The sequence below is a fragment of the Ziziphus jujuba genome, chromosome 1 (assembly GCF_031755915.1).
Source record: "Ziziphus jujuba cultivar Dongzao chromosome 1, ASM3175591v1".
Taxonomy (NCBI): Eukaryota; Viridiplantae; Streptophyta; class Magnoliopsida; order Rosales; family Rhamnaceae; genus Ziziphus; species Ziziphus jujuba.
Window position 1 is genome coordinate 45,202,083 of NC_083379.1, and position 25,851 is coordinate 45,227,933.

The following is a 25,851-nucleotide window of genomic DNA, read 5'->3' on the forward strand; positions in this document are numbered from 1 at the left end:
AACTTGAAAGTAATTTTCTGATTTTGAACTTGGCACTGATCATAGGTAGATTGCAAATGCAGCCAACTATTGCGGATCTTTTTTTTTCTTTTTTCTTTTTTAAAATCTTTCCTGATACCGAGAATAATAAAAATTCATTCGCGTAAAATTCGAAAAATATTATCCAACTTAAAAACAGTAAAATGCTTTTTGAGTGTAAAATCTGAAATCTAAAAACCAAAACAAGCAATGCTATGATTTTAGTTGGCAAGATTTTACACATTGTTCTCAAGTTGCACTTGACTGGAAATTATTTCGAAAACAAATCTCATATTCAAGATTACTCGAAATGGATTTGTATATATTTATATATATATATATATATATATATAAAATGATGTTTAAGACACTTTATGAAAACCCACTAATTTTTATGAATAAATTGTGCTGGAATCCATTTATCCTCCTTTCATAACTGAACCTTTTGAACAAAGGAACCAGCGCTCAGAAAACAAAGAATCCGTCAAAGATTCAAGGTACGTGTTATGGCCTTTTCTGACGAAAGAAGCTTGAAACAAAATCTAATATGTAATCAAGGTCAACGACAAAAAAAAAAGGGGATCAAATTCTTCAACAATTGCAACAAAGTCTACAGCGGAAAAAAAAAAATACAATAAACAACGTCTTTTTTAACCACAAACAAGGCTTTGAAAATTATTAAAAAAAAAAAAAAAAATAGCTCTCTGAAATGAAAACAGCGGCTACAATGATGATCACTAATTACAACAGCTATTCGGTCAAACCTAAAAAACCTTTGTGACCATCAACAAGGAAATATCAAAAGCATATCGTTTTATTAACGTAATTTACGGTGAGCTGAACTCCTAAGAGCCATGAAAGTAAAGCTACGAACGCCTTTGTATCTTTTCGTCAAATTACCATTACAATTGGGGTTCTATATGAACTTTTAACTCTGACCATTTACAGCTTTAGTTTTTACCTTGAAATCTATTGAAGCAAAAATCATTTCAAATCCCCAAAGCTTAAGAGACTTCACAAAAAAGATATAGCATATTTTCTTTACCCTGGTGGCTTATAAGTAAAGTTGACAAGTATCTTCCTCTCAGACATGTGGTTTCTTTTCACCCCTCTCATGCACACGAGACGAGAGCAATCTTCTTAAATATCCAGGTAAGATCAAAAGAAGCTCTATGAGTAAGAAAGTAGAATGTAAGTACCAACTATACATCTCACATATGATGGTGAATAGTGAATTTCCAAAGTGTCCAAGTACTTACAAAATTCATTTGTATGCTAATCAGGTTTCTTGGCCTCGCTAGCCAATTTACGAAGGAGATATTTAAGCTGCCAAACAAGCAAACAAACTTCAAAAAGGAGCATATAACTTTTCTTGCATCCCTTCCCAAATATATATATATATATATATAAGCGATAAAATTGAAAATCCTTTTTTTTTTTTTTTTTTTTTTGTTGCAGCGCTTAGCTGCACGTTATCCTAGAGGTCAACTTCTTAAGTATTACATATCTTACTAAAACTGCTATATTTTTATTTTAAAAATCGACATACCAATCTTGGAAACCAGTCACTAATTATAATGGCAATATAAAACTAAAATCGTAGCTGAAGAAATATATAACTGAAAGAAAAAATCAAAAGGGAACTGCTTACCGTGAATGTCATATGTTCTGTCTTTAGTTTCCAAAATATTGCTCATACATAGCATGGTACTTAGCTGGGATAAAATCCTTGAATCTGTTGACAAACATAGACCGAGACTCTCAAAATAGGGATCCTGGAACTTATGAAATATAAAGAAACACTCACAAAGAATTAAGTCGAGATATTCAGGAAAGTCAAAATATTTTTCCATATATCCTAATAAACTTGCATCGACAATTTTAGAATCAAGATGACATTAACCCTCATTATCAGAAAGACAGTTTTTCCATGTTCGAAAAATTACCAAGCAACTAAAAGCTCATTCTAAGAGACTGTCTTATAGGCAATGCAAAATGCAAGAATGAAGTACCTGGTATACCATATGTATAAAATAATTGAACCAATGGCTTTCAAAACCTTCGCAAAGATAGATGTTTATCTTCAAAGAAAAGAAAAATTAAAAGCCATTGATTATTTAAGATATAAATATAGTAACAACTTAAAAAGTAACAAACTTTAGATGCACCAACTATGACAATTTAAGACAAAGCACTAGTGCAACAAACTGAAAGACCGAGGTACTACAGTAAATTTAAGAAAAATGAAGAGAATTTACTCTGAAACTTATGGATCTACAACCTTTTCACCGCTAACATCTTTTTTAATTTTATCATGGCAAAACTTTAGAACCAGAGTTACAGCATTTACTATTTATATCATGTATGACAGCACTTAATACCTTTTAAATAGAGAAAGCCTCTCAGGACTAGAAAACAATCTTGCAATTGTTTGCAAAACTTCACTTATCTTCATCGCTTTAGATTTAAGTGCTTTCATGGAATTCACAAATTCCTTATATTCAGATGCGCTAAGTTTCCCTTCAACCTGCAAGCCATAAAGGGAAGTATAAAATTTCATCAACAATTTAAGCAGGAAAACTAAAAATATTTACAGAAGTGAGCACTGTGAAGGACACTCTACAAAAACAGTTAAGAGTAGTAATTTCCATGGAAATTTAGGAGGTCAAAACAGGGAAAGTTTTAAGGAATTATAATAGAGAAGATAAAGAGCAAATTCTTCAAAGCAACGGTTACTGGTTAGCAAAAAACATGAAGACATCCAAGTGTGAAATAGAATATTTTGAATAATATTATAAATTCGCAGAATAATAGTTTTCACGATTTCAAAACATAGCATGTCTCCAGGAATAGAAAACAGATTACGAATATCATTTACACAAGCTAATCCAATTTGTGACCACATTCAGAATACCCAGAACTCCAAAGGATCCTAGCATGATGCATCAAGGGCACAATAATTTGCCTTCAAAAACTTCCCAGCCACAGGATATAATTGACACAAGAATAATCTAAAGCATAAACAACTGTATCACCTCAATTTGATTTGTAATTCACAGGTTGAACAACATTTACTTGTTATATGTCCCCATGCCATTTTTCTCATTAACAAGCAGTTATTTATAATTAAATCAATATTACATTATATACACATACAATTAAATAAAAAATAAGATTATTGACAATGCTAAAAGATCTCACCTGAACCAAGAATTCAGATCCTTTGGTTTCTTCATCAGCAGAACTGGACTGAACAACCTTGTTTTTCTGATCAAGTATCTCAGTTTCCCTCTTTGTTAATGTCCTACTGTCTTTATTCATCAGTGCCATGTCTTCACCACTTTGTGAACTTCCACTGTTAGACTCATGTGGATTCTCACACACCATAGAATTGCTAATGTTAGTGAGACCATTCAATCCAAAATTTTTTGCATGAGATAAATGCTCATTTTTAGTATGTTTCTCATGCTCCGTGTTCAATCTACGCTTCTTGACAGAACAAGGTGCCATGAGTTGATTACTTGGTTTTACATCCATCATAGAATTACAAGACAAATCAGTTATTCTACAGTTTTGAAACTGCATAGCTTTCCTCTCTGAAACAAGGGACTTTTTCTCATTGAAGAGAAGTTCATTTGAATAATTTAATTTTGTAGACTGATCCTTGTAAGATGTAAAAGATGAGCGATTAGCAGGAAGAACTTCCCCAAACTGGTTAAATATATCACCCCTACTAACTTCATGTTGGGAAGATGGTGGCTTTACGGTGCAATCTTGACCCATTCTTCTTGTCTACAAGGGCAAACCAGAAAACACAGCACACTAACAAAATTTCTATGACATAAATTTACAAATTAGGTGAATCTCCGCAAGAAAGTAATAAATATTTACCAGAGGGAGAAACTTCTCTAAATAAAATTTGTCCAGAGGCTGTTCAGTTTTCAACTCACTTGTGCTTCCTGGAAAAGGATATCTAACATAAGCTTCAGAATAAATAGAATCAGTCTTCAGAAAACATGTCAAAAATTAAAAATGTTTACCTTATGCATCTTTTTTTTTTGGTGAGAAATGGTTACTTTATATATCGATAATGGGAAAGGCATAAAAAACAGTTGGATACAGTTAAAGTGGGAAACTGTCACTAGATTATAACAATAAATTGCCATCTACCGTCTTGGATTTAAGTTGCTTCAATATCCAGGTAAATTTTGTAGGATGCCACTCATATTCTTAATTGCAACTCGGGAAACATGACTACAATGAACTCGCAATCATCACTTGAATACTTGCGAACAAAGTTATTTTCAACACCGCTAATTAAAATCTCTACTTAAATTTTCAGAATCAAGACTTTCCGATGTCAATATGATATGATTATTTAAAAAATTTGCTTTATTATAGTAATTACAATTTTTATAAATTTGGGACTCTTAATAGTTAATTTCCATTATAATTCTTAGTTGATTAGTTACCTTGTTAGATAAGAATAAGGCTGTTTCTTTATATAAATTCCCAAGTGTACCCAAAGAGCAGTTGGATTTGATAATTCAAATATTTAAGCATTATTTCTCCTCTAATCTCTCTCTTTCTCCTTTTCCCCTTCTTTCTCTCCTCTCTTCTACTCTCTCTGTTTCCCAGGTTCTAATCAGCTTCTGAAGTACCCCTTCTTTCTTATATTTCTAGTTAAAAAAAGCCTATGACGTATACTACCTTCCTAAGCTATTTACGCAATTCTTTTTGGCAAAGAACACAAATTATCATGTAAAAGCAAAACTTAAGTTTCATGATAACTCACATTTCCTTAGCCATATCTTAACAAACATGTATTAGAAAAATAAAAAACACGGTGAAGCAGAAGCAGCATAACAGAACTTGAAACTTTCAGTTGAAATTACCCAGCAGAGCATTCAGCAATTTCAAGTTTCCAACTTCCATTAAAACTGTTTCAATCCAAATGAAAATAGAAATGCAAGATTCCAAAAGCCATAGATGGTGGAAATCCACTTGCCACAAAATCTTTGACAAATAGAACTCCAACAATCCTAGACTTTTCGGCTTAGAGATCATAGTCCCTTTTAATAGCACAGATTAGGAGGAAAGAGAAAACTCACTCTGGGCTGAAGCTGATGAACCTAAAAAAGATGGCATATCATCCAGTGGGGCTTCCTCAATCTGCTCATTAACAACTGATTTTCCTATAGAAAAACAAAATATGATCAGAAACGAAAAAGGCTTATTTATTGAGGCATACCAGAAGGAAAGATGAAGGCATGAAACCATTTAAATCGCTTGGTGCATCAAACATCAAAGCCTAATTAATGGCGAGGGAATGTGTAAAAATCATAATATAACCCCCTGTATGATTTTTTTTTAAAAAGATGTTGATCCAAAATTCTGTATTGATTTTAGCAAAATGTATGTGAAAGCCTAAATTGGGCACTGGATGAGTCCTCCCACAATTGACATGTTATTACTTCGTTCAATAGGGACTAAGAAATGGCATCATTCTGAATGTAAATAGCTGACAAATTTCTCCAAAATCTGTTAGCTTCTCCACAAAAACAAATTCTACTTAAGCAGTTGAATTCCCAATAAATGAAGTTCAAAAAGATTCTGGCATCACTTTGAGCATGGTTCATCTCAACTAAAAACTCATAACACTAGCATGGTTCATCTCAGTCATATTACGACATACCCAGTACCACAGGAGTACCCAATAAACACATTTTTCCATTTTTTTGGAAACAATTGAAACCATACTGCAAAGTGCCCAAAATCTCAAAGAAGAGTGAATCATCCAACACAAGAACTTCCTTAAAATTTTAGAAGAATCAAAAGTAGTAGATAAAAACATTCAAAAAAAAACCTTCTAACTTGGCCTTTAACAGAACAAATATTACCCAATTTTTCACTTTCCAATAACTTTAGCTTTGTAGGACCCCGGGTTTCTCCATCGCGGAAAAAACGCGTCAATGTATAAACTACATCCCCAAATTTGGAGTAACACTGGAATTACAGAAGTTACATATATCAAAATGTTATTCCCCAAATTAAAAAGGCAAAAAAGTTAGTCTAAAAAAGAAGCACCTGAATATGAGGCTGTATCCAGCGTGAAATTTGAGATTGACGATTTGAATGCGTAAACCTGTTTATAACTCAAAAATTAAACCAACAAGTATGCATGTGCATTTGGGTTGAAATAGCTAATATAGAATGTAAGAATTATTGTGTACACTTTAAAAAGGAAAATGTGTAATAGAACAAACTAATGTCCTAAAAAATCTGACTATCATGTCTTTTGTGGATGGGAGAACATATGCAGCATGTTGGTGGAATTTGAACAGAACCAGCAGAGAACAAAGACCTTTCATCACAAAAGATAATTGCTCCATAATCATGACGATGACGGATTACACGCCCAATGGCTTGATTCACAGCTCGTGATGCTTGTTGACTGTACCAGTCTTCTCCAGTAAGAACCTCTGACTTTAGTGTTTGACCCAAAAAAAAAAAAATGATTTTTGTTAAGAAATTGTTTCTAGGTTCATAAGTGAAAATTTCTTCAGAACTTTAGTATTGCAGTTCACATCAACAATACTGGAATTACCTTGCATAATTCCCTTTGGGATATGGCTTGTTGATCCAAATATTCACGTTTCAGACGAACCTGTTTCATAGTAGCAGTCTAACAATTGAAAATTTGATGAAGGTAATACATGAAAACTGTGCAAGGAAAAATGCCAAAGAGGATCAAACTAGTGAATTGGATCAATGAAGACCGACCTCATCCAACATGCTGGAAACGAAAATAAAATTTGTTTTGTAAATTCAAGCACACACCATAAACAAAGCTGATGCCCATGAACCTGAATCCATGTTCTATACTATATTATGAAGGCCCACAAAGTAAAGAATTAATAATGCATTAACGCACCGCAAGAATGACTTGTAAATTATGCATGGAATGATACTAGATTAATTTTTCTAAATAAATAATGAAATATCAACAAATGAACATAAGACACACACATAAGCAAATATACAAAGGCAAGTATCTATATATGTCTGCATTTATTTTGTAATTGTCTCTAATAAGTAGAATTTGCTGCTTGTCAAATTAGTAAAAAAATCTGGGCAATTCTTGAATAAAAGCTGAGAAACTCACTACATCCATCACAAGAAACATTACACTCTTGCAGAAAATTCCTATCAAAATCTATTGACAATAATGCCCCTGTTGACATCAAACTAAGGAGGTAGCCTCTGTCCCTCAGGTACAGCAATCTTTTTCCAAGCACCAAAACATCTTCTCAATCATAGACATTAATAATTCCATATTCCTACTATGTGGCAAATGTTAGCACCGACTTAGGTCAAGCATTTCAAAAAATCAGATAACAACATGGTACAGTGATAGTTACAGAATCAGAATGGTTTTACAATGCTTTAAACAATTTAAAGTTCCAACAGTTGCTTCTTAAAATAAAGCTCAACAAAGATAGAGACTTCTACAATATATACAAATTTGTTAAGACCAGTGCAACCTGAAAAAAAAAGGGACAAAAAGAAGATCAAACCTTTGGATCAGTCATTGTGGCATATGGCAAACCAGTGATGACTACAGCTCTTCCAGCATGATCAGCAAAATCTAATCCTTCACTTACCTGATTTAAATCAACCATAACAAATTATCTTAAACTTCAGAAAGACGATCAATCAGTGACATACAAGGGAGAAAAAGAAGGTGTTATCAGGCACTGCCTACATTTATTTAGGAATTTGGAGGCTAGCAAAGCCCTCTATGATTGGGTGATGGACAGATATTCAGAAAGCAAATGCCTTCATATACATATATATATATATATGAATAAATAAATAAATAAATAAGCAACATACAAACTCCTTCCTAATTTGTTAATCAACCAACAAACAGAAGTATGCCAGAAAAAAATGTAGAGTTTCTTAGACATACTTTACCACGGCAAACTGCAAAAAAAACTGCACCCGAAGTCGAGGTGTCCTTCAGTTTGGTCATGTAATCCTGCCAAAACATAAAGCATCATTTTCAGTCTGCTGAGAGGTCAGCATATTTCTCATTTCTTAGACACACACACACACTATATACATATATATATATATATATATAATAAATATGATATGCATGAATATATACATGCATATGCATGGAAGAATGTTAACTGGAGGACATATTAGACACCTCGATTGACAAAGGAAACAGTGAAGATTGTCTAGGTTCTACAACAGGTTTCTTATGTTTACAGATTCTTTCCCATATCGTTGTCGAATTGCCAGCACTCTGCAAAAAAATGGAACAAGATCATCAATTTCTCTCAGATCTCATAGGAAAACATTAACTAATGAATTGGTGTAAACAGATTTGAGCACTGCATCAATGGTGTTTAGTTCCGTACCACATTCTTCCAGCATCCCATACATTGATCCAGAAGGTAGTAAGACGGAAAGAAGACAAGCAGTCCATCAGGTACAATTCGAGCAAAGTTGACTGGAACATGAAATTCAAGTAATAACAAACCTTCTCAAATGATAATTTAATGCTTTATCAGAATACAAATGATTTAAAAACTCTCTATTTTACATAAGTTGGGTGCTTTGCTTCAAAATCTATTGCAATGCCTTGGACATTTATTATCTAATTTATCAGTCTCCTTTTTGTAAAATTCATGAACCAAACACGTGTTGGATGAATTGTAAACCACCCAATATAATATGGTAACATATAGTTACAGCTGGTTTTCACATTTTATTCTTAATTCATGCTTCCATCTTCAAAGTCTCTCTCTCTCTCTCTCTCTCTCTTACACTTACTCTTACTATATACCATATATATATATATATATGGGTAGGGGTTCCTTGTACCAAGGCTTTTGATATTAAAGACAAATCATCATGGCCATTAAAATGGTCTAATCCAATGGTGGATAAAAGATGGAAAATTAACTTTGGTCAAAACCCTTGGTACAAGGAACAGGCCCCCATATATATAGCACCAAAAGGAAATTATCCACACTGCAATTGCAACATAGCATAAATCTCGATACTAAAACATCAAACATCAATGCAAATGAACAAAACTTCAGCCGTTATAGTATATATGAACCATCATAAATTTAAATACAGTTAGGACTAGAAATTCAATAGCAGGCTTGATTGCAATAGCAGTTTGAGTTTGGCAGATAAGTTACAACCTAAGATCCACTACTTATATCTTTTGTCAAATAAACCACCATTGATGACTACACTACATACCAATAGCATTTCCAAGCTCTTGTTTATATTCAAGAGAGTCACGACTACGATAAGAGGAATTGAAACTGCCACCAGAGGGACCAGTTGGTAAAACTCCAGCCCATATCTGATTTGCACTTATAACATGAGGATTTTCCAAACGGACAGGAAATTCTCTGAGAATGCAACAAAACATTTCTATTTAGAGTTTACATTAGTTACAGCAAAATCAATGAGTGATATTGTGGTGGATAGTTACAATTTCAATTCTTGAGCAAATGAATCCATGGGAGACAATGTCCCAGACGTCAATATAATAGAGCCTACATCCAACTTGCGGAATTCTTCCATTGCAATTCCAGGATTAAAACACCACCAGCTGAATTTCCTTGAAACCCTACCTGGAATTGGAAAAGAAAAACTACGTATAAATCAGTAATACAGGAAGGCCGGTTTTCAAGCTTCAATGATGGACATTCACCTTGAAGGATCATGTTAGGGTTGAAAGCATTTGGTTTATAGAGTCTAAATATATCAATGTGAAGAAGACCTATTTATTATAGGGGTTTACTTAAGATGACTCACTTAACCTCTTTAGGTTGTGTTGAGTTGAAGAAACAAACTTGGTACGTTGTATAACAATGATTGCAAATAGGCTAGACTTAGAAGTGATTATTAAATAATAATCAGATGTTTCCAACTCACTATGACACGCACAATCAGACAAGTCATATGCTCCATGCTAGTGCTTTACTTTCATCTATTTTATCCAAACAATAAAATACCTACACCATCTCATAATTCATATAAAAAAAGAAAAAGAAAAAAGAAGAAAGATCTTTAGTATTCCTCAATTAAACTATTATATTAATTATATTAAAATATATATAAATATATATATATATATATATATATATATATATTTTACATGTATTGTCCATGACATATCAGCAATACTAGATCTGAAAATCTTAGAAAGCAGAAGTAATATGATAAATTAGCATGTTAAAATGAAAATAACATTGTCATAAAACATGAGAACAGAGAATAAATATCTAATACATAAAAAAAATAAAATAAAAAAATAAAAAAAATTGAAACATATCAGCAGAATATATTCAAGTTACCTTTCAAGCCATCTGTTGCACTAGCATCTACTTCCTGCACATGAACCTAAAATGAACAGGAAAAAAGTTTCAAATTCAAAAATTCCATCCCAAAAAAATAAATTGAATCTGAAGTAACAAGGAAAGCAAAATCTGACAAGTTACCCCAATTCTCCACCCAATACCATAACTAGTACATCATGTTTCAAACTTACACGATAGAAATTTGCATGAGCATTCTCCTTATCTCTAAAAATTAGATTTAGAATGTCGCTAATGCTTTCCAGCCGGCAGATGGTGCCCTTAACCTTGCGCTGGTTATCTTCTTCCAGGAGTTCAACTGCATCCTTAATTATGTCAATGAGCTTTGAAGCAGTTTCATGAGTGATATTTAAATCAGCAAGTAGTTCATAGATGTAAGGCCCAGGCTTAGAGAATCCCAGTTCCTTGGATTGGATTGTCACTTCAGCAATTCGCTTCTCAAGCTTCAATAGAAGTGCTGCAAGACATGCATTATTAACCAGTAAAATACATATTTATGAGGATCAAACATGAACATTAGTTGCCAGAAAAAACAACTGAAAAAAATAAACAAAGTTAGCCAACATAAGCTGCACAGAAAAATAAGACCTCATATACACGGGTTGACAAAACAGGTAAAAATAAAAACAGATTTGTTATTATTCAAGATTTACATATCACATCCCTTCACAAGTGACCTTGCATTGCAATAATGCTGGTTGGAAATGGCAACTCTGATGGACATTCACTATCGATCAGTTCCTAGCAATCAAGTTACCTCTAAGAATTTTCAGTCCAAAAATAAAAAGCTACCTCTAAGAATTGCAAAATTTTCAGGGTTACGTGATTTGTCATTTGATTGTTCCCTTCTTTTAATACAAAGGTCAGTACAACTTTTTGCTTCAGAAATGCAAGCAGTAAGAAGCCCAGAAGTCAAGTCAAAAGAAGCTGCATCAGCACAAAGGCTTTCCTGCATCATATTTGGTTTGTGTAAGTAATCAATTCACCTAATACACTCAAGGTTTATATTTCAAATCAAAAGAAGAGACTGCTTAAATGTCTGAATTTTATAAACAAATAAGCTTTTCCTGTTGAAGGCATAAATTTTGCCCCACCTACCAGGTTGTGAGCTTCATCAAATATGAGTATACAGTTCTTCCAATTAATGCTTAGAGATTTACGATTCCCACGATCTATAAGATAGTTATAAGGTGCAAATAATATATCAGCAACCTTATGGATCTCTCGTGATACATAATATGGGCACCTACATGAAAGTGATAAACAAGTATAATAATTGAAGTATACTCCATACAACAAAAAATTGCCGTACCAGGGATATCAAAGAGAGGGCTCAAATTTTTTTGATATGATTTATGAAAAACAATAATAATAATAAAGAAAACCTACGGTCCATGTCTTTTCCCAATATTGACCAAATCCTCAATATCAATAGGTTCATCTCCAAGATTAGGATTATTCATCAAGTAGCCTGCAATAGAAGCAGCACAATGTGTTAGATATTTGTTTAATTGTATCGAAAAAGCAATAATCAATCAATCAATCACTTTACTGCAGTACATAATTACAAAGCAAAAATACAAATTTCACAATCACTCAATAATTCTCCCAAATCAGTCAATCATGAGAAAGTTATGTAAATAAATAATTCCGATTTATTTAAGATATATTTAAGAATTAGAGATTTGATTAATTTGAGAATTTTATTAAGAGTTAATTTTATATTACAGTTCTTAATAGAACTAATTTCCTTATAGATTAGGATTATTTTACTCTATAATTACGCTTACCTATAACCTAAAGGGTAAAGATATTGATTGCTGAAAATTTTCAAATACTACTTCTCCCTTTGATTCCCTGTGTTTCTCTTTCTTTCCTTTTTTACCTCCTCGCCTCTCCTCTTTCTCTATACTGGTTTCTACATCTTTCTCAACCTCCCTCAGTAACAATGTAACATCACAATCTTTCTCTACCTCCCTAAGCAACAATGCAACAATGCAATCAAGGCTTTCAGCATATACAAAACGTTCAAACAAGGAAAGACAAAGGAAGACAACCTTGTAAGCAATCTAACAGTGTCTACATAGACCCTCCATCAGCATTGCAATATAAAGCACCAGCAAAGTACAACACAACTTGCTTAATCAAAGTTCTCATGAGAACTGGTCTTACTGCTGTAGTCCCGCCAAATATTTTGCCATTTTGAATGGACACTTGGAATTGACATGACTAAGACAATTTTAATATATTCCAATAAGTAATGCCATTATCAAAATCTATGGATAAAAAAAATGGTGAGTTAGTGAGAATTCAAAATTGAAATTAAATGGAAGACCATGCTCATTTTGCTAATGTCACATACATTTACCGAATGGACACTCGGAATTGACATGACTAAGACAATTTTAATATATTCCAATAAGTGATGCCATCATAAAAATCTATGGATAAACCAAATGGTGAGTTGGTGAGAATTCAAATTGATATTAAATGGAAGACCATGCTCATTTTGCTAATGTCACATACATGTTCTTATCTAGACACCACAAGCACACATATACAAGAAAAGGTTGAAGAAAATACCAGAAACACGAGAAAAATGACGGCAACGATGATTTTCATTGTTTTCATCTTTTTTAGTTTTTTCACGCTTTCTGCAGATAAAACGGCAGGCATTTGTCTGTGCTCTTCCACTAAGTAAACTTACTTCATCATGAATGCACATCTGCTCTCTAGACCCTAATACAACAGTTTTGGGCCTGCACATTCTCAAATATTCAGCAATTTCAGACCCTAAGACAATATATATAGATGCAGCAAGTTATGTAAGAATCGCTTCACAGGTTCAAACATCTATAAAAATAAATCAGGCTTTTACACATGCATCAGTACATCAAATCTCCCCAGTATAACATGAAGCATGTGGCATAGTTCAAAATGAAAATGCACTACGATAATTCAAACTTACAGTAAAGGAACATTAATATATGTAATGAAGAGACCCACACGGTCTTTTCTAAGACAAACAAAACAAGGAAATGGCATATTGTACACCATTTACACAATGTCTTGATAGGCTTGATCATATTAGCTTAGTGCATCAAGAGATGTCATATGATACAAGCATTTGATTTTCTACCAACATCAAACAACTGCAAAACCAGACAAGTTCCATTACTAACCTGTAAGAGGTTCTTTTCAACTCTTGAATTACTTGCCGGATTTGGCTGTGAGTGCGTGAAGCATATACTATGGTGGGAGGTCTTGTAGTCGAAGACTGTGAACCAGTATCACCTTTGCCTCCTGCGTCCTGACTGCTGTTCACACTCATGCCAGTTGAAAAAGGGCCCAAACTCTTCCTCCAGGCCAACGTGGCACATAGAAGACAAAGGGTTTTCCCAGTTCCGGTAGGACTTTCCAACAGCGCATTACATTTCTGTCACATTTTAAATGCAAATGCATATTCGATTTTTAGACATACCACATGCGAATAACAGAAATTATGACAATGCTTTTGACATTTTTCTTTTATTAAATATGACTTTTTTCTGTTCTTTACATTCTTTTACATGAACTTAGGACTTCTACCATAGGAAATAGTGGACTTTGTCACAGGGCTATCCTGGCGAATCTGTTCTTTACATTAAGATACTAAAAACATGACTAGATCATGTATAAGACATAGAAGTATAGTACCAACAGAGCATCGAAGTCTGATCACTCAATAAAGAGGCAAATTTTGATTTCAGAAACTCTTTCTAAACGCAATAAAATCTCTGCATTTGAACTCATTCTAGGTAAAAATGACATCCTCATAACCCTGAATCTGACTTAGACGAATGAAAACATTGGTTGTAATATGTAAATCTTACATTTTGGAGAGACTGAATGACTTTGTCCATGTAAACGAGTTGGCAATCGTAGGCCTCGAATGGAAAATCCACACCGATGCCTCTGATCGTGTACGTCGGCATCTATTCCGTCGGCTGTTTGGCTCGATAGAAAATGAGGGGGGAAAAAAAAAAATCATTCGAGAGAGATTCAAAATGTGGTCAGTTATTCACAAACCCTAAACATTGCGCAGAAAGCTAATAGAGCGGATATTTTCCCGCCATTGAGCACTAAATTTTTTTTTTTTTTGGGGGTCCCTCGGCAATTATATGTTAATGTGTATCAAATTCAACCAAATTATTACAACAAAACCAAAATTACTTATAAACTATTTTAAAATATTAAAAAAAAAAAAAAAAAAGTAAAGCCCAAAATTGGTCGGTGCACCAAATCTGCTCTCAAACCCAAGAAAAGCTTATGAATAGGCCAGGCCCATAATCCAAGCCCACAAAGAAAGAAGCATAAGAAAAATAAGTAATAAATAAAATTTGAAAAGCCATTTGAAAGAAGAAAATTCTATTTTTGTGAAGATCTTTCTAGAAGGAGAGATAGTAGTATCTCTCTCCAGACACGTCTAGGACCACATGACCCACGCACCCTTTAAAATGAAACCCCAAATCGAAATACTTGAAAAACACAAAAAACCTGGAAAATTCCACACAAACGCCCTCGGCCCTTAATAAGGACCATCTTTTACCTCCCATACCTCGCTCTGTTTCCTCGTAAAAGCGTTTCGTAGAGAGTTCCAGAAGAAACTCCTGAAGAAGCCTCGCTTTGATTTTATTTTTTTTTTATTTCGTTTAAATCATTCGGTCGTGATCTCAGAGTCGCATTCAATCGCTCTGCAGGTTAGCTTTCAAACCCTAGATTTTACCGTCCGATTCAGATCTCTTTTCACTTGGAATATTTTTAGATCTGAGGGTTTCTATTTGTGGATTCGGAACCTTTTTGATGGAGTTTGTTTGTCTTGCTCTTTTGATTTTTTTTCTTTTATTTTTATTTTTTTTGCCGATTACACAGTCCTTTTGTTTCGAATCGTTTATATTTTGCACTCTTAGTTTCTTAAGCTCGTTCAAAGGTTGATTATTATTATTTTTTATTTTATTTTATTGGAATTATTATTGTTGTTGTTGTTGGTTATTTAATTTGTTTTAGTTACTTTAGATATTATGTTGGCTATATGGCTAAGTGTATTTTGGGACCATGTTGATCGTGTTTGCGTTTGCTGATTGATCTTTTTTTATGTGTTTAATGGGAGTTTGATTTGACCTTTGTTTTGACTGCCTTCCTTGTTATATTGTGAAAATTGTATGTTCCCGATATAAATTCCAAATCGGTTTATTTTTCAATATATAAGATTATTTTTTGTGGGGTTGGGGGGAATGCATCTTGTTTCCTGATTTTATGGTCTCTAAGTAAGCCACACGACTTGTTTCATGCAGATTATGATTAGTTTTCGCATATCATGCATGCATATAGAATTAATATGTTGGTGCATTGAAACTTGATTTCACCGGTAGTGAAGCTAATTTGTTAGAAGTCCTGCTTTATTGATGGTTGTTTATTTTTCATTTTTCAGATTGCCTTTCTAAATCTTGCTGATATAAACAGATAAATTTAAAGTTTAGCGAGGATGAGCGTTGTTGGTTTTGATTTTGGCAATGAGAGTTGCATTGTGGCCGTTGCAAGGCAAAGGGGGATTGATGTCGTGCTCAATGATGAGTCTAAGCGTGAGACCCCTGCCATTGTATGCTTTGGTGACAAACAGCGGTTTGTTGGTACCGCAGGCGCTGCTTCAACTATGATGAACCCAAAGAATTCTATATCTCAGATTAAGAGGCTAATTGGCCGGCAATTTTCTGATCCTGAGTTGCAAAGGGATATCAAATCGTTGCCTTTTGCTGTTACCGAAGGACCTGATGGTTATCCTTTGATTCATGCTCGATATTTGGGAGAATCAAAGACATTCACACCAACCCAGGTTCTGGGAATGGTGTTGTCAAATCTGAAAGGCATAGCTGAAAAGAATTTGAATGCGGCTGTTGTTGATTGCTGCATTGGTATTCCAGTTTATTTCACTGACTTACAAAGAAGGGCTGTCTTGGATGCGGCCACAATTGCAGGCTTGCATCCCCTTCGCTTGATTCATGAAACTACAGCAACAGCCTTGGCTTACGGTATCTATAAGACAGATTTACCAGAGAATGACCAATTGAATGTTGCCTTTGTGGATGTTGGACATGCAAGCATGCAAGTTTGTATTGCTGGATTTAAAAAGGGTCAGCTGAAAATATTATCTCATGCATTTGATCGTTCTTTGGGTGGTAGAGATTTTGATGAAGTACTTTTCCAGCATTTTGCGGTAAAATTTAAGGATGAATATAAGATTGATGTATTCCAAAATCCAAGGGCTTGCCTAAGGCTTCGAGCTGCTTGTGAAAAGCTGAAAAAGATGCTTAGTGCAAATCCTGAGGCACCTCTAAATATTGAGTGCTTAATGGATGAGAAAGATGTTAGGGGGTTCATCAAGCGGGAGGAATTTGAGCAAATTAGTGTTCCTATTCTGGAACGTGTGAAGAGACCTTTGGAACAGGCTCTTGTAGATGCAGGCCTCACAGTTGAGAATATTCATACCGTTGAGGTGGTTGGTTCTGGTTCTCGTGTTCCTGCCATAATTAAGATATTGACCGAGTTCTTCAAGAAGGAGCCTAGGCGCACAATGAATGCAAGTGAATGTGTTGCCAGAGGTTGTGCCTTGGAATGTGCAATTCTTAGTCCAACATTTAAAGTGCGAGAGTTTCAGGTAATTGTCCCTTCCTGTTGGTTTAGTGAATAAACAATCAGTAGTTCAGTGGAATTTGTATTTATTTGTTTTCTCTATTTGGGTCAATATAGTTCATTTTACGAATAATGCGGTTATGTATACAAGGTGATAGTGTATACTTTCAACTATTTCTGCAAATTTTCTGATTACGTGGTATTCTTTGTTTCACCTCTTAATCTAAGGTAAATGAGAGCTTCCCATTCTCAATTGCTTTGTCATGGAAAGGTGCTGCTCCTGATGCCCAGAATGGAGCAACTGATAACCAGCAAAGCACTGTTGTCTTCCCTAAGGGAAATCCTATACCAAGCGCTAAGGCTCTTACATTTTACCGAGCTGGCACATTCTCAGTTGACGTACAGTATGCTGATGTCAGTGAGCTGCAGGCACCTGCCAAGATCAGTACATATACAGTAAGTATCAAAATTGTGATTTAAAATTTTAGACTTTTGTTGTGCTTTAAATTTGCTTGATTGAGGAATTAATGTTTCACAATGCTGTATGTTTTTCCAGATTGGTCCTTTTCAATCTACAAAAAGTGAACGATCAAAACTAAAGGTCAAAGTTCGCCTGAACCTGCATGGGATTGTCTCTGTGGAATCAGCAACAGTGAGTCCTTCAAGTACTTTGTGATTCTAATAATTGCTGGGGAATTATGGTTTTAAATTTCTGATTCTTCTTCTCTAAATATTTGTTGTAGCTTTTGGAAGAGGAAGAAGTTGAAGTCCCAGTATCAAAAGAGCCACCAAGGGAACCTACTAAGATGGAAACTGATGAAACTCCCAATGATGCTATTCCCCCAAGCTCCAGTGAATCTGATGTGAATATGCAAGAGGCCAAGGGAACGACTGATGCTCCAGGAGCAGAAAATGGAGTTCCAGAGTCAGGAGACAAGCCTGTTCGGGTGGAAACGGATAACAAGGTCAGTGGCTACTGGCCATACCCACTTTGATATATTCTGTTATTGCATAATTAAATGTCACTTCTTCTGTTCCGTCCCCTTTTTTTTTTTTTTTTTTTTAAGCCCTCTCTTCTGATTAGGGGTGGTTTATTAGATTTTAGTTATGTTTTCTTTAAAGCTTTCGTGTATTTAGAATTAGTATGCTTTTTTTTTTTTTGGTTAACTATCAAATGTTTTCCACTCATGAAGCATGAAGCATGCACCCATGGTTAAATCTAATCCATTTTGGATGAGCATGGGTTTTCCTTTGAACAAGTTAATGTAGTATCTGTTTCATAATTATGGTGAAAGAATTAATATTTGATCATCTTGCCATAGTTGAAAATTTGATTTTTAGAACTTTGTTGTTCTTGTGTATTTTGCATAAAATATTTTCAGGGCAGGAAACTGGCGCTTTACTTGTACATTTAAACACTTAGCTGTAAGAGTGAATTTTTATGATCTATTTAGCAACATAGCATAATAAAGACCTGGTTCTGGCATGCAGGCTGAGGTGCCAAAGAAAAAGGTAAAGAAAACAAATATTCCAGTAGCTGAGTTGGTATATGGAGGAATGAATCCAGCAGATGTACAAAAAGCAGTAGAAAAGGAGTTTGAAATGGCACTACAAGATCGTGTAATGGAAGAAACAAAGGACCGGAAAAATGCTGTTGAGGCATACGTTTATGATATGAGAAACAAGGTAGAGTAATTTTTTTTTTTTTTTTTGGTGTATTTTTATGGTATGACTTGTGCTTCACTGGGTTCTTAAGTGAACTAATGCTTCTTGTTCATGCTTCCAGCTCAGTGACAAGTATAATGAATATGTCACTGCTTCAGAGAGGGAAGACTTTATTGCTAAACTTCAGGAGGTAGAAGATTGGTTGTATGAAGATGGTGAGGATGAAACTAAAGGTGTTTATGTTGCCAAGCTTGAGGAACTCAAGAAGGTGAGGTTTTTTTATCCTTCCTAATGATCTTTATGGTATTTCCTTACCCTTCTCCCAAATTCTTCCTTTTTTTCATATTCCTTTCTAGGGTGGAAAAATGCAGGTAAAAGATTATCGTTCTTATCTGGCTTTTGATTTTGATGTTGTTTTGAACTTCAGCAAGGAGACCCAATTGAAGAGCGATACAAGGAGAGCACAGAGAGGGGAACTGTGGTTGATCAGCTTGTTTATTGTATTAATAGTTACAGAGAAGCTGCAATGTCAAACGATCCAAAGTTTGATCACATTGATGTTTCGGAGAAACAGAAGGTAAGTGGACTTATTGCATCTCTCCCTTTCCCCACTCATCTTCCCTTCAGTGAGTACTCTTGAATCTCATTTTACCTCCACTTTTGTAGGTCTTGAATGAATGTGTTGAAGCAGAGGCCTGGTTGAGAGAGAAAAAGCAGCAGCAGGATTCACTTCCCAAATACGCTGCCCCTGCCCTATTGTCAGCTGATGTGAGAAAGAAGGCCGAAGCAGTTGACAGGTATCTTTCCTCTGTTGTCTATTAAATATGGCTATGCCATCTTGTGTCCTTAAAAGTTGGTGGTAGACCTGTTATATCATGTGATTTTGGTCTAATACCTAATTTAACGCAAGGTTGGAGCTCAGATTCTAGTTTTTTTATTGTTGGATGGGCTTGGATTCTTGCACTCTGATCTGATTATTATTTGCCACAAGTTATACTCGTCTTTTAACTAGTTGCAACATTTTGTTTGCTAACGGGTATGCATCAACAGGTTGTGTAGGCCTATAATGACGAAACCTAAACCAGCACCACCAAAGCCGGCTACTCCAGAAACACCTCCAACCCCACCTCCTCAAAGCGGTGAGCAGCAAACTCAGACTGGGGAAGCTAATGCTAATGCAGGCACCGATAATGCAGCAGCAGCTGGACCCGGTGAAGTACCCCCAGCTTCTGCAGAGCCAATGGAAACTGACAAGTCAGAAGGTGCTCCAAGCAACCCATAATTCTGTAGAGTAGCTTGCCTTTTTATGATTTATGCAAGGCAATGATTTAGTTCCAGTGTAAAAGAGAAACTTTACAATTTGAGTTTGAGACAAGTCTTTTAGCGGGTTGGCAGCTGGAGTCTTGTGGATGTTTTAAGGACTTTTTTAGTCTGGGAAAGCCTATTTTAAGTTTGGTTGTCGGCCAGTTTTTACGATTATTTAAATGGTCTCTAGAATCCGGATTTTTTTAGGAAGGTTTTAAGAGAATGTCACCGTTGAATCCCCTTCTTTATGTTCTTTTGTTTGGGGATAAAGACGATGAAATTTGTTATTTTTAAAGTGTTCATTTACATCAGTGTGTCATCCTTCATCGGTTATAATCTTGTTCATGGAATTTACTTTCTGAAGTTGTGAAGATTGGAAGATTTCCTCATTTTTGTTTTTGCGCTATGTACCATTTGAGTTGAGTCTTTTGGCAATCGGATATAGAGACTTGTACGCTGTCCATTAGAAAGGAGGATAAAGAGCTTGTATTTTTGCTGCAGTTGTTATGAGGGGCGCATGAGTGGGTAAATGCAGCTTCTCCATTGCATTGATAAAGTCGAAGTTCCATTTTTGTTCAAAAATCATCATTACCAAGAGCTATGTTTGTTGAGAAGTGTAACTTAAGAAAAAGGATCAGACGCAGAAATGGAAATTCAGCTTCAATAGATCATATTTGACAATGCTTGGCTTATTGAAACGACTACTAGTGTTTCTATTTGCTAATATGGCATGTTGCCTTTGGTTTCTTTACCATTTGGTACCTTTCGGTATAAAAGAAATATCGGGAACACTTCAAACTCTCTCGAGAGTTTCGCAGCAATTCGAATTATATGAAAATTCCAATCCTTCAGCCTGTAACCGTCCTTTCGTTCTTTGGTAAATGATGATCTTCTTCCACTTGGTCGAAGAAAGGGAGCACGAACTGAAAAACCCAAGGAATCTTGCCCATCAATTATGGGTATCGGACGCGAAACCCAAGCCACTTAGAGCATAACAATTCATTCTAAACAAGGCGTTTACAAGTTCAGATACCGGCGGAAACCTTCCCCACAAGAAGTTCAAAGTTAATGTAGGAAACAAATGAATTGTAAAAGCTGGAACATGGGGATGAGACGAGATTCATAAAATAGTTATAATTCTCCGAATTTTGTTATTTCTTCTACCAAGTCAATAGAACGACTATCTTATTGCCTCGCAAGATTAATTAAAAGAAGAAAAGAGTGGAGCAAAGGCCACAATATTATACAACACAAATAACAGTTAAACGTGCTGAATAGAATTACATATGTATAACAAAGTTCTGGATACATCAACCACTGGCATTGTCAGCAGAGACATCATTCTCTTCATCATCACCCTGTCGTATTTTTGCAATCTCTGCCTGCGCTCTCTCCATGATTTGCCTCTTTTGCATTTCCAGTTCCCTATGAAACTCCATCCTCATCTTCTCTAGCTCTACCATCTGCTGCCTTTTACTATTTTCGATTTTCTCATATATGTCACTAAATTTCCTAATGGAATCAGCAAGCAATCTAAAGGAGGACCCGTCCTCACTCTCCCTTCCATATTTTCTTTTCTTGGGTGGAAGCCCATCCGAATCATCACCATCACCTTCAGCAGATTCTGAGTTACCTGGACTATCTCTCATCTCATCTGATCCATTTGCACGATTCAAATAAACTCTAGGATTCATAAAAACATACTCCCCTGAGTCCAAGCCACAAGAGAGGCCAGCCTGCTGTTGTGGCGATGACATTAACATATCCATCTTCTTGAAATAAACCCATTTACTAGTTCCATTCGTCTCTACAAACTTGATCTTCTCCTTTTTGTACTTCTTCTTCAAGGTATCCAATCGATTACGACATTGTGTATCTGTCCTCTCAATCTTTGACACCTCAGATACTTTCTCTGCAACCTCTTGCCATTCCTCAGAGCGAAGGCTCTTTTTCCCACGTTGAAGAAACCGATCACCCCAAGCTTCTAGCAGAACAAATGTCTCCCGCTCAGTCCAATCCGTAAGTGAATTTCTACCGCCGAATGATTGTCGTGGGGCAGAAGTTGCTGCAGCAGATTGTGCAGGCAAACGAGGAGCAAATTCATAGCTTGATACCAAACTCTTCAACTTGCGCTTTTTAGGGTGTCTCTCCAAATCAACATCTTCAACCCTCCTTTCGAAATTCTTTGGCTTGTCACCATCTTCATCCTCGGCTTCATCATCTTCATTGTCATCATCATCCTCATCGTCATCATCATCACCAACATCTTTACGCAAGGGAGGAAAACCATTATTTTGTCGATTATTGTCTTCTTCTTCCTCTCCTAATTCTTCATCTTCTTCATCCTCCTCTTCCTCATCATCATCAACATATTGATTACCAACTGGTCTAGAGTATGGACCACCCCGGACAGGGAGCTTTTGGCGTTGGGAAGAACCATATCCCTGTTGGTGATTTACCCCATAAGGATTTAGAGGATACCTTGCATCGTCTTCGGTGTCATCCATATATGCACAAAAATTATATGCCTAAAAAAGTTCAAAGTCAACTAAACCATCATAGAAAGATACTCAAAAAAATACCCCAATTTCTAGCTCAAAACTGTCAATCTTTGTCAGGACTTGCCCTGTGCTCCACTCCAAAGCCTAGGGGTGGTCTTGCAGGTTGGGACAGTTATTAATATTCTAGGTCCAAAATCAAGCTAGTGCTTAAGCACATAAAACAGAATTATAGTCTCATTCAGTATTTTAGATCAAAACCCCTGCCAAGCATTTAAAAGCACTTCTAAAAAGCACAACCAACAGCCTCAACTGCTTAGGGGCCCTTACTTTCTGCATAATTTATATTCATATTTAAATCTAGTACGTATAGACAATATAATCCACAAAAACTTGAGATCAAATGCCAGTCCAAACAATAACCAAATCCAAATAAGTGAGAACTCATTCAATAAGGCATAAAGCTAAATGCTCATAATGACTACCAAAATATTACTACATTTGCCAAATTGAAAGAAACAGGAAAAAGTCATAGAAAAAAATAATGCACGAAAAAGTATGTGTTCAAGATGTGATGATCATGCATCTAAGAAAGTATGTATTCAAGATGTGATGATCATACATCTAAGAAGGTGAATGGAACAGTGATGTCATTAATCCACAACATGTATTCAAAGGCCATACATTGTCGAGTAGAATCCCAAAATTACTCAAGTTCTCAATGCTTATATCATCATATTTCTATATAAGTCATTCTACATTTTTCAAGTCAAAAACTCAAGAAACATTGTTATTTAATTCGATTATCAAGGTCATACCCTGAACAAACTCGTGCACGTCGAATATGACTGACTGACTAATTAGCTAATATTTTAATGTAGATATTGCCATGTGCATCCATTCGCTGCCCGACATATCCCAAGCTAGGTTCCTAAACATTCATCTGAGTCTCAGAACTTCTTCCCAAACCTAGTACCATCCAAATCCTTGTTCCAATTAGTAATTGCACAAGGTTAAGATTCGAGTTGGAGTTACTTAATTATTTACCAAGGCACCAACACATAAGGCTCAAAATCAACATCACAAAACCAAACTAATACATGTCAATACTTAGATTACAAAACACATCAGTTATACAATTATAGGGAAAGTGAACTCACCAACTCCCTGAGTTATGGCCCTAACCCCACGAAGAATCTCGACTCAGTGAGTTCGGGATATTATCTTCAACTCCCGAAGCCTGTTAAAGCCTTTGCAGGGTTTCAAGGGGGTAGGAGAAACAAGTGGGTAGTCGTGGGTTCTCGCCAGAAAAAGGCGGCGTACGGCCGGTACCTCACGCAAAATCATGAGGTCCTCCAATGGCAAGTCTTGAACGCCTCATTTTCTCGGTGAAAGAAGAGTTGGGTATTGTAAAGGGGGAGAAAAAGGCGGATACTTGAGTGGTCGTCAGTCGAACGGTGGCCGGAAGCGGCCGGAAAAGCCTGGGTCGGACGCGACTTTCAAAGGTTCGATCTGGGGCTACAAGCGCGGGTTTGGGGGTGGGGTTGGGTGGGAACGAAAGTACTCGACGAGAGCTTTCTGACGGTGGTTACGGATCGTCAAAATTCGCAAGGACAAAGAAGATACGGCCGGTCAAAGGTAGAGCTCCGATGGTCAAACGGGAATCCTGAGGCAAATGAATAGTCACCCGATCCTTAACCATGCGTGGCTTTTAAAAATTGCCTATCAGCAACTATTTTACGAACATACCACTCGCCGTGAAATCGCAAATATTTAGCTGATATTTCCCTATTTTGACTCTGCTTCGTTCGCAAATCCCACCTAAATTTCATTATTATTTTCTTTTTTTCTCCAGCAATAAAAAAAACTTGGATCATGTTTTTATTTAGTTTCAAAAATATTTTAAGTAGTATCGTTTTCGTAATTGTGATATAATATTTAAATTTTTTTTTTAAATTTACATTTACATTTTGAGATTGTATTAATAAAAATCTTAGTTGATTATATTAATAATTTTGCATTTGAATTTTCAAATTTACATGGTAAGGTAAGCAAAATAATTTGACAATTAAGTAAGTAAAACGTTAAGCTAAAATGCTTGTGTGTTTAAGTAGTTTTGCATAAAAGAAAATATACAGGTGAAGTAGGCAGGTGGGAGAATAATTAAAAGCAGCTTTAAAGAACTTCTTTCGGAGTTCATAATGTGAAATAGAAGACATTCATAATGTAAAAGATGGGACGAGTTGCCAACTTTTATTATTTATGGCCCACGTAAAATATAATTTAGTACTATTGCATTGAGTTCTTTTTATGTTTGTGATGATGTACGTCTACCCTTTTCCATAGTAGGTATATTATGCAATTGTATTAAAAAAAATAAATAAAAAAAATAAAAACAAAGACAAATATAATTATCTTAACAATTTACAAATTACCATGTCTAAGCTGAAATTAAAAAAAAAAAAAAGCAATAATAATAATTGCTTGAAATATATCTATATATGTGCTCTTTAATTCCTTACATTGCAAAATATAAGCAAAAACTAATAATATATATCATGTTTTAAATTTAAAGATAACTACATTGTATTATTATATTGTATGGAAATCTATAAATAAGATTAGATTTTGTAATATACACTGGAATAAATGGTAGAATGAGTATGAAATTTTGTTCCTAGTTAGCTTTAACTTTATGAAAAAGATACAGGAGAGATAAAGAGGGTGGGAAGGAGGGTTTAAAAGCTTGATTGAACTATTACTATGGATTAAAATTGATCAAGTTTGGAAACATCAGGTTTTTATTTACTCGCAAAATATTATAAACTTCTAAAAGTTAAAAAAAAAAAGAAAAGGGAAAAGGGAAAGCATTCTATTTTAAGTAAAACATGATAAAACCATATTTGCACCAATCCACCAATAATGGCAATCCCATTTTCAAAACCAGTCCTTAATGAATAAATTAACCATCCCATAAGGTTATTGGGTTCATTTGAATGATTGATTAATAGGAGTTGTAAAAAGCCAAGCGGGAAGAAAACGCCGTTAGAGACAGCACAATCAGTCAGTCACTTTTGTCTTTTTGTGCTGACTCTCTATCTCTCTCTCTTTCTCTCTCTCTCTCTTATCTCTGAAGTGAGAAACTGTTTTGAAAAAAAATAAAATATAAATTATCTTTTTTTTTTTTTTTTTTGGCTTTTTCAATGAACAGTATCTAACCTATCCTATACTTACACAGCACCGTTCTAAAACTCCATCTTCGACCATTCACGCTGCTTTTA

The 25,851-nt window shown here is 35.1% G+C and overlaps 3 protein-coding genes across 10 annotated transcripts; 1 reads left to right on the forward strand and 2 right to left on the reverse strand.

Annotated features, from left to right (window-relative positions):
- Positions 1–875: 875 nt before the first annotated feature.
- LOC107404806 (regulator of telomere elongation helicase 1 homolog) lies at positions 876–14,598 on the reverse strand. 5 transcript variants are annotated; one of them, XR_003054539.3, is made up of 25 exons: positions 14,306–14,598; positions 13,616–13,869; positions 13,017–13,192; positions 11,823–11,904; positions 11,532–11,679; positions 11,226–11,382; positions 10,607–10,890; positions 10,413–10,458; positions 9,545–9,686; positions 9,307–9,461; positions 8,451–8,542; positions 8,237–8,335; positions 7,991–8,059; positions 7,596–7,682; positions 6,626–6,685; positions 6,383–6,504; positions 6,106–6,163; positions 5,919–6,024; positions 5,130–5,213; positions 3,910–3,977; positions 3,220–3,810; positions 2,400–2,545; positions 1,670–1,753; positions 1,278–1,344; positions 876–1,154 (listed from the first exon to the last, which is right to left on the reverse strand). XR_003054539.3 is itself a non-coding variant. In XM_016011807.4 (24 exons), the coding sequence occupies exons 1-23, from the start codon at positions 14,405–14,407 to the stop codon at positions 1,693–1,695; spliced, it is 3,189 nt and encodes a 1,062-aa protein (XP_015867293.3). In that variant the 5' UTR covers positions 14,408–14,598; the 3' UTR covers positions 876–1,344; positions 1,670–1,692. The 5 variants fall into 5 exon arrangements, 2 of the variants coding, with proteins under 2 accessions (XP_015867293.3, XP_060673897.1); XR_003054538.3 differs by having other exon boundaries at positions 876–1,157; XR_003054537.3 differs by having other exon boundaries at positions 876–1,188.
- Positions 14,599–14,934: 336 nt separating this feature from the next.
- Positions 14,935–20,461, forward strand: LOC107405039 (heat shock 70 kDa protein 15). Of its 2 annotated transcripts, none has more exons than XM_016012046.4 (10): positions 14,935–15,172; positions 15,904–17,127; positions 17,331–17,558; positions 17,659–17,754; positions 17,846–18,067; positions 18,594–18,788; positions 18,889–19,035; positions 19,195–19,344; positions 19,434–19,564; positions 19,818–20,461. In XM_016012046.4, the coding sequence occupies exons 2-10, from the start codon at positions 15,958–15,960 to the stop codon at positions 20,047–20,049; spliced, it is 2,571 nt and encodes an 856-aa protein (XP_015867532.3). In that variant the 5' UTR covers positions 14,935–15,172; positions 15,904–15,957; the 3' UTR covers positions 20,050–20,461. The 2 variants fall into 2 exon arrangements, with proteins under 2 accessions (XP_015867532.3, XP_015867539.3); XM_016012053.4 differs by having other exon boundaries at positions 15,936–17,127.
- Positions 20,462–21,191: 730 nt separating this feature from the next.
- LOC107405054 (trihelix transcription factor ENAP1) lies at positions 21,192–24,429 on the reverse strand. 3 transcript variants are annotated; one of them, XM_048477540.2, is made up of 3 exons: positions 23,731–24,429; positions 23,389–23,539; positions 21,192–22,600 (listed from the first exon to the last, which is right to left on the reverse strand). In XM_048477540.2, exon 3 carries the CDS (start codon positions 22,577–22,579, stop codon positions 21,383–21,385), a length of 1,197 nt encoding a protein of 398 aa, XP_048333497.2. In that variant the 5' UTR covers positions 22,580–22,600; positions 23,389–23,539; positions 23,731–24,429; the 3' UTR covers positions 21,192–21,382. The 3 variants fall into 3 exon arrangements, with proteins under 3 accessions (XP_048333497.2, XP_015867557.2, XP_015867549.2); XM_016012071.4 differs by lacking the exon at positions 23,389–23,539 and having other exon boundaries at positions 21,192–22,903; positions 23,731–24,428; XM_016012063.4 differs by lacking the exon at positions 23,389–23,539 and having other exon boundaries at positions 23,731–24,427.
- Between the last annotated feature and the right edge of the window lie 1,422 nt (positions 24,430–25,851).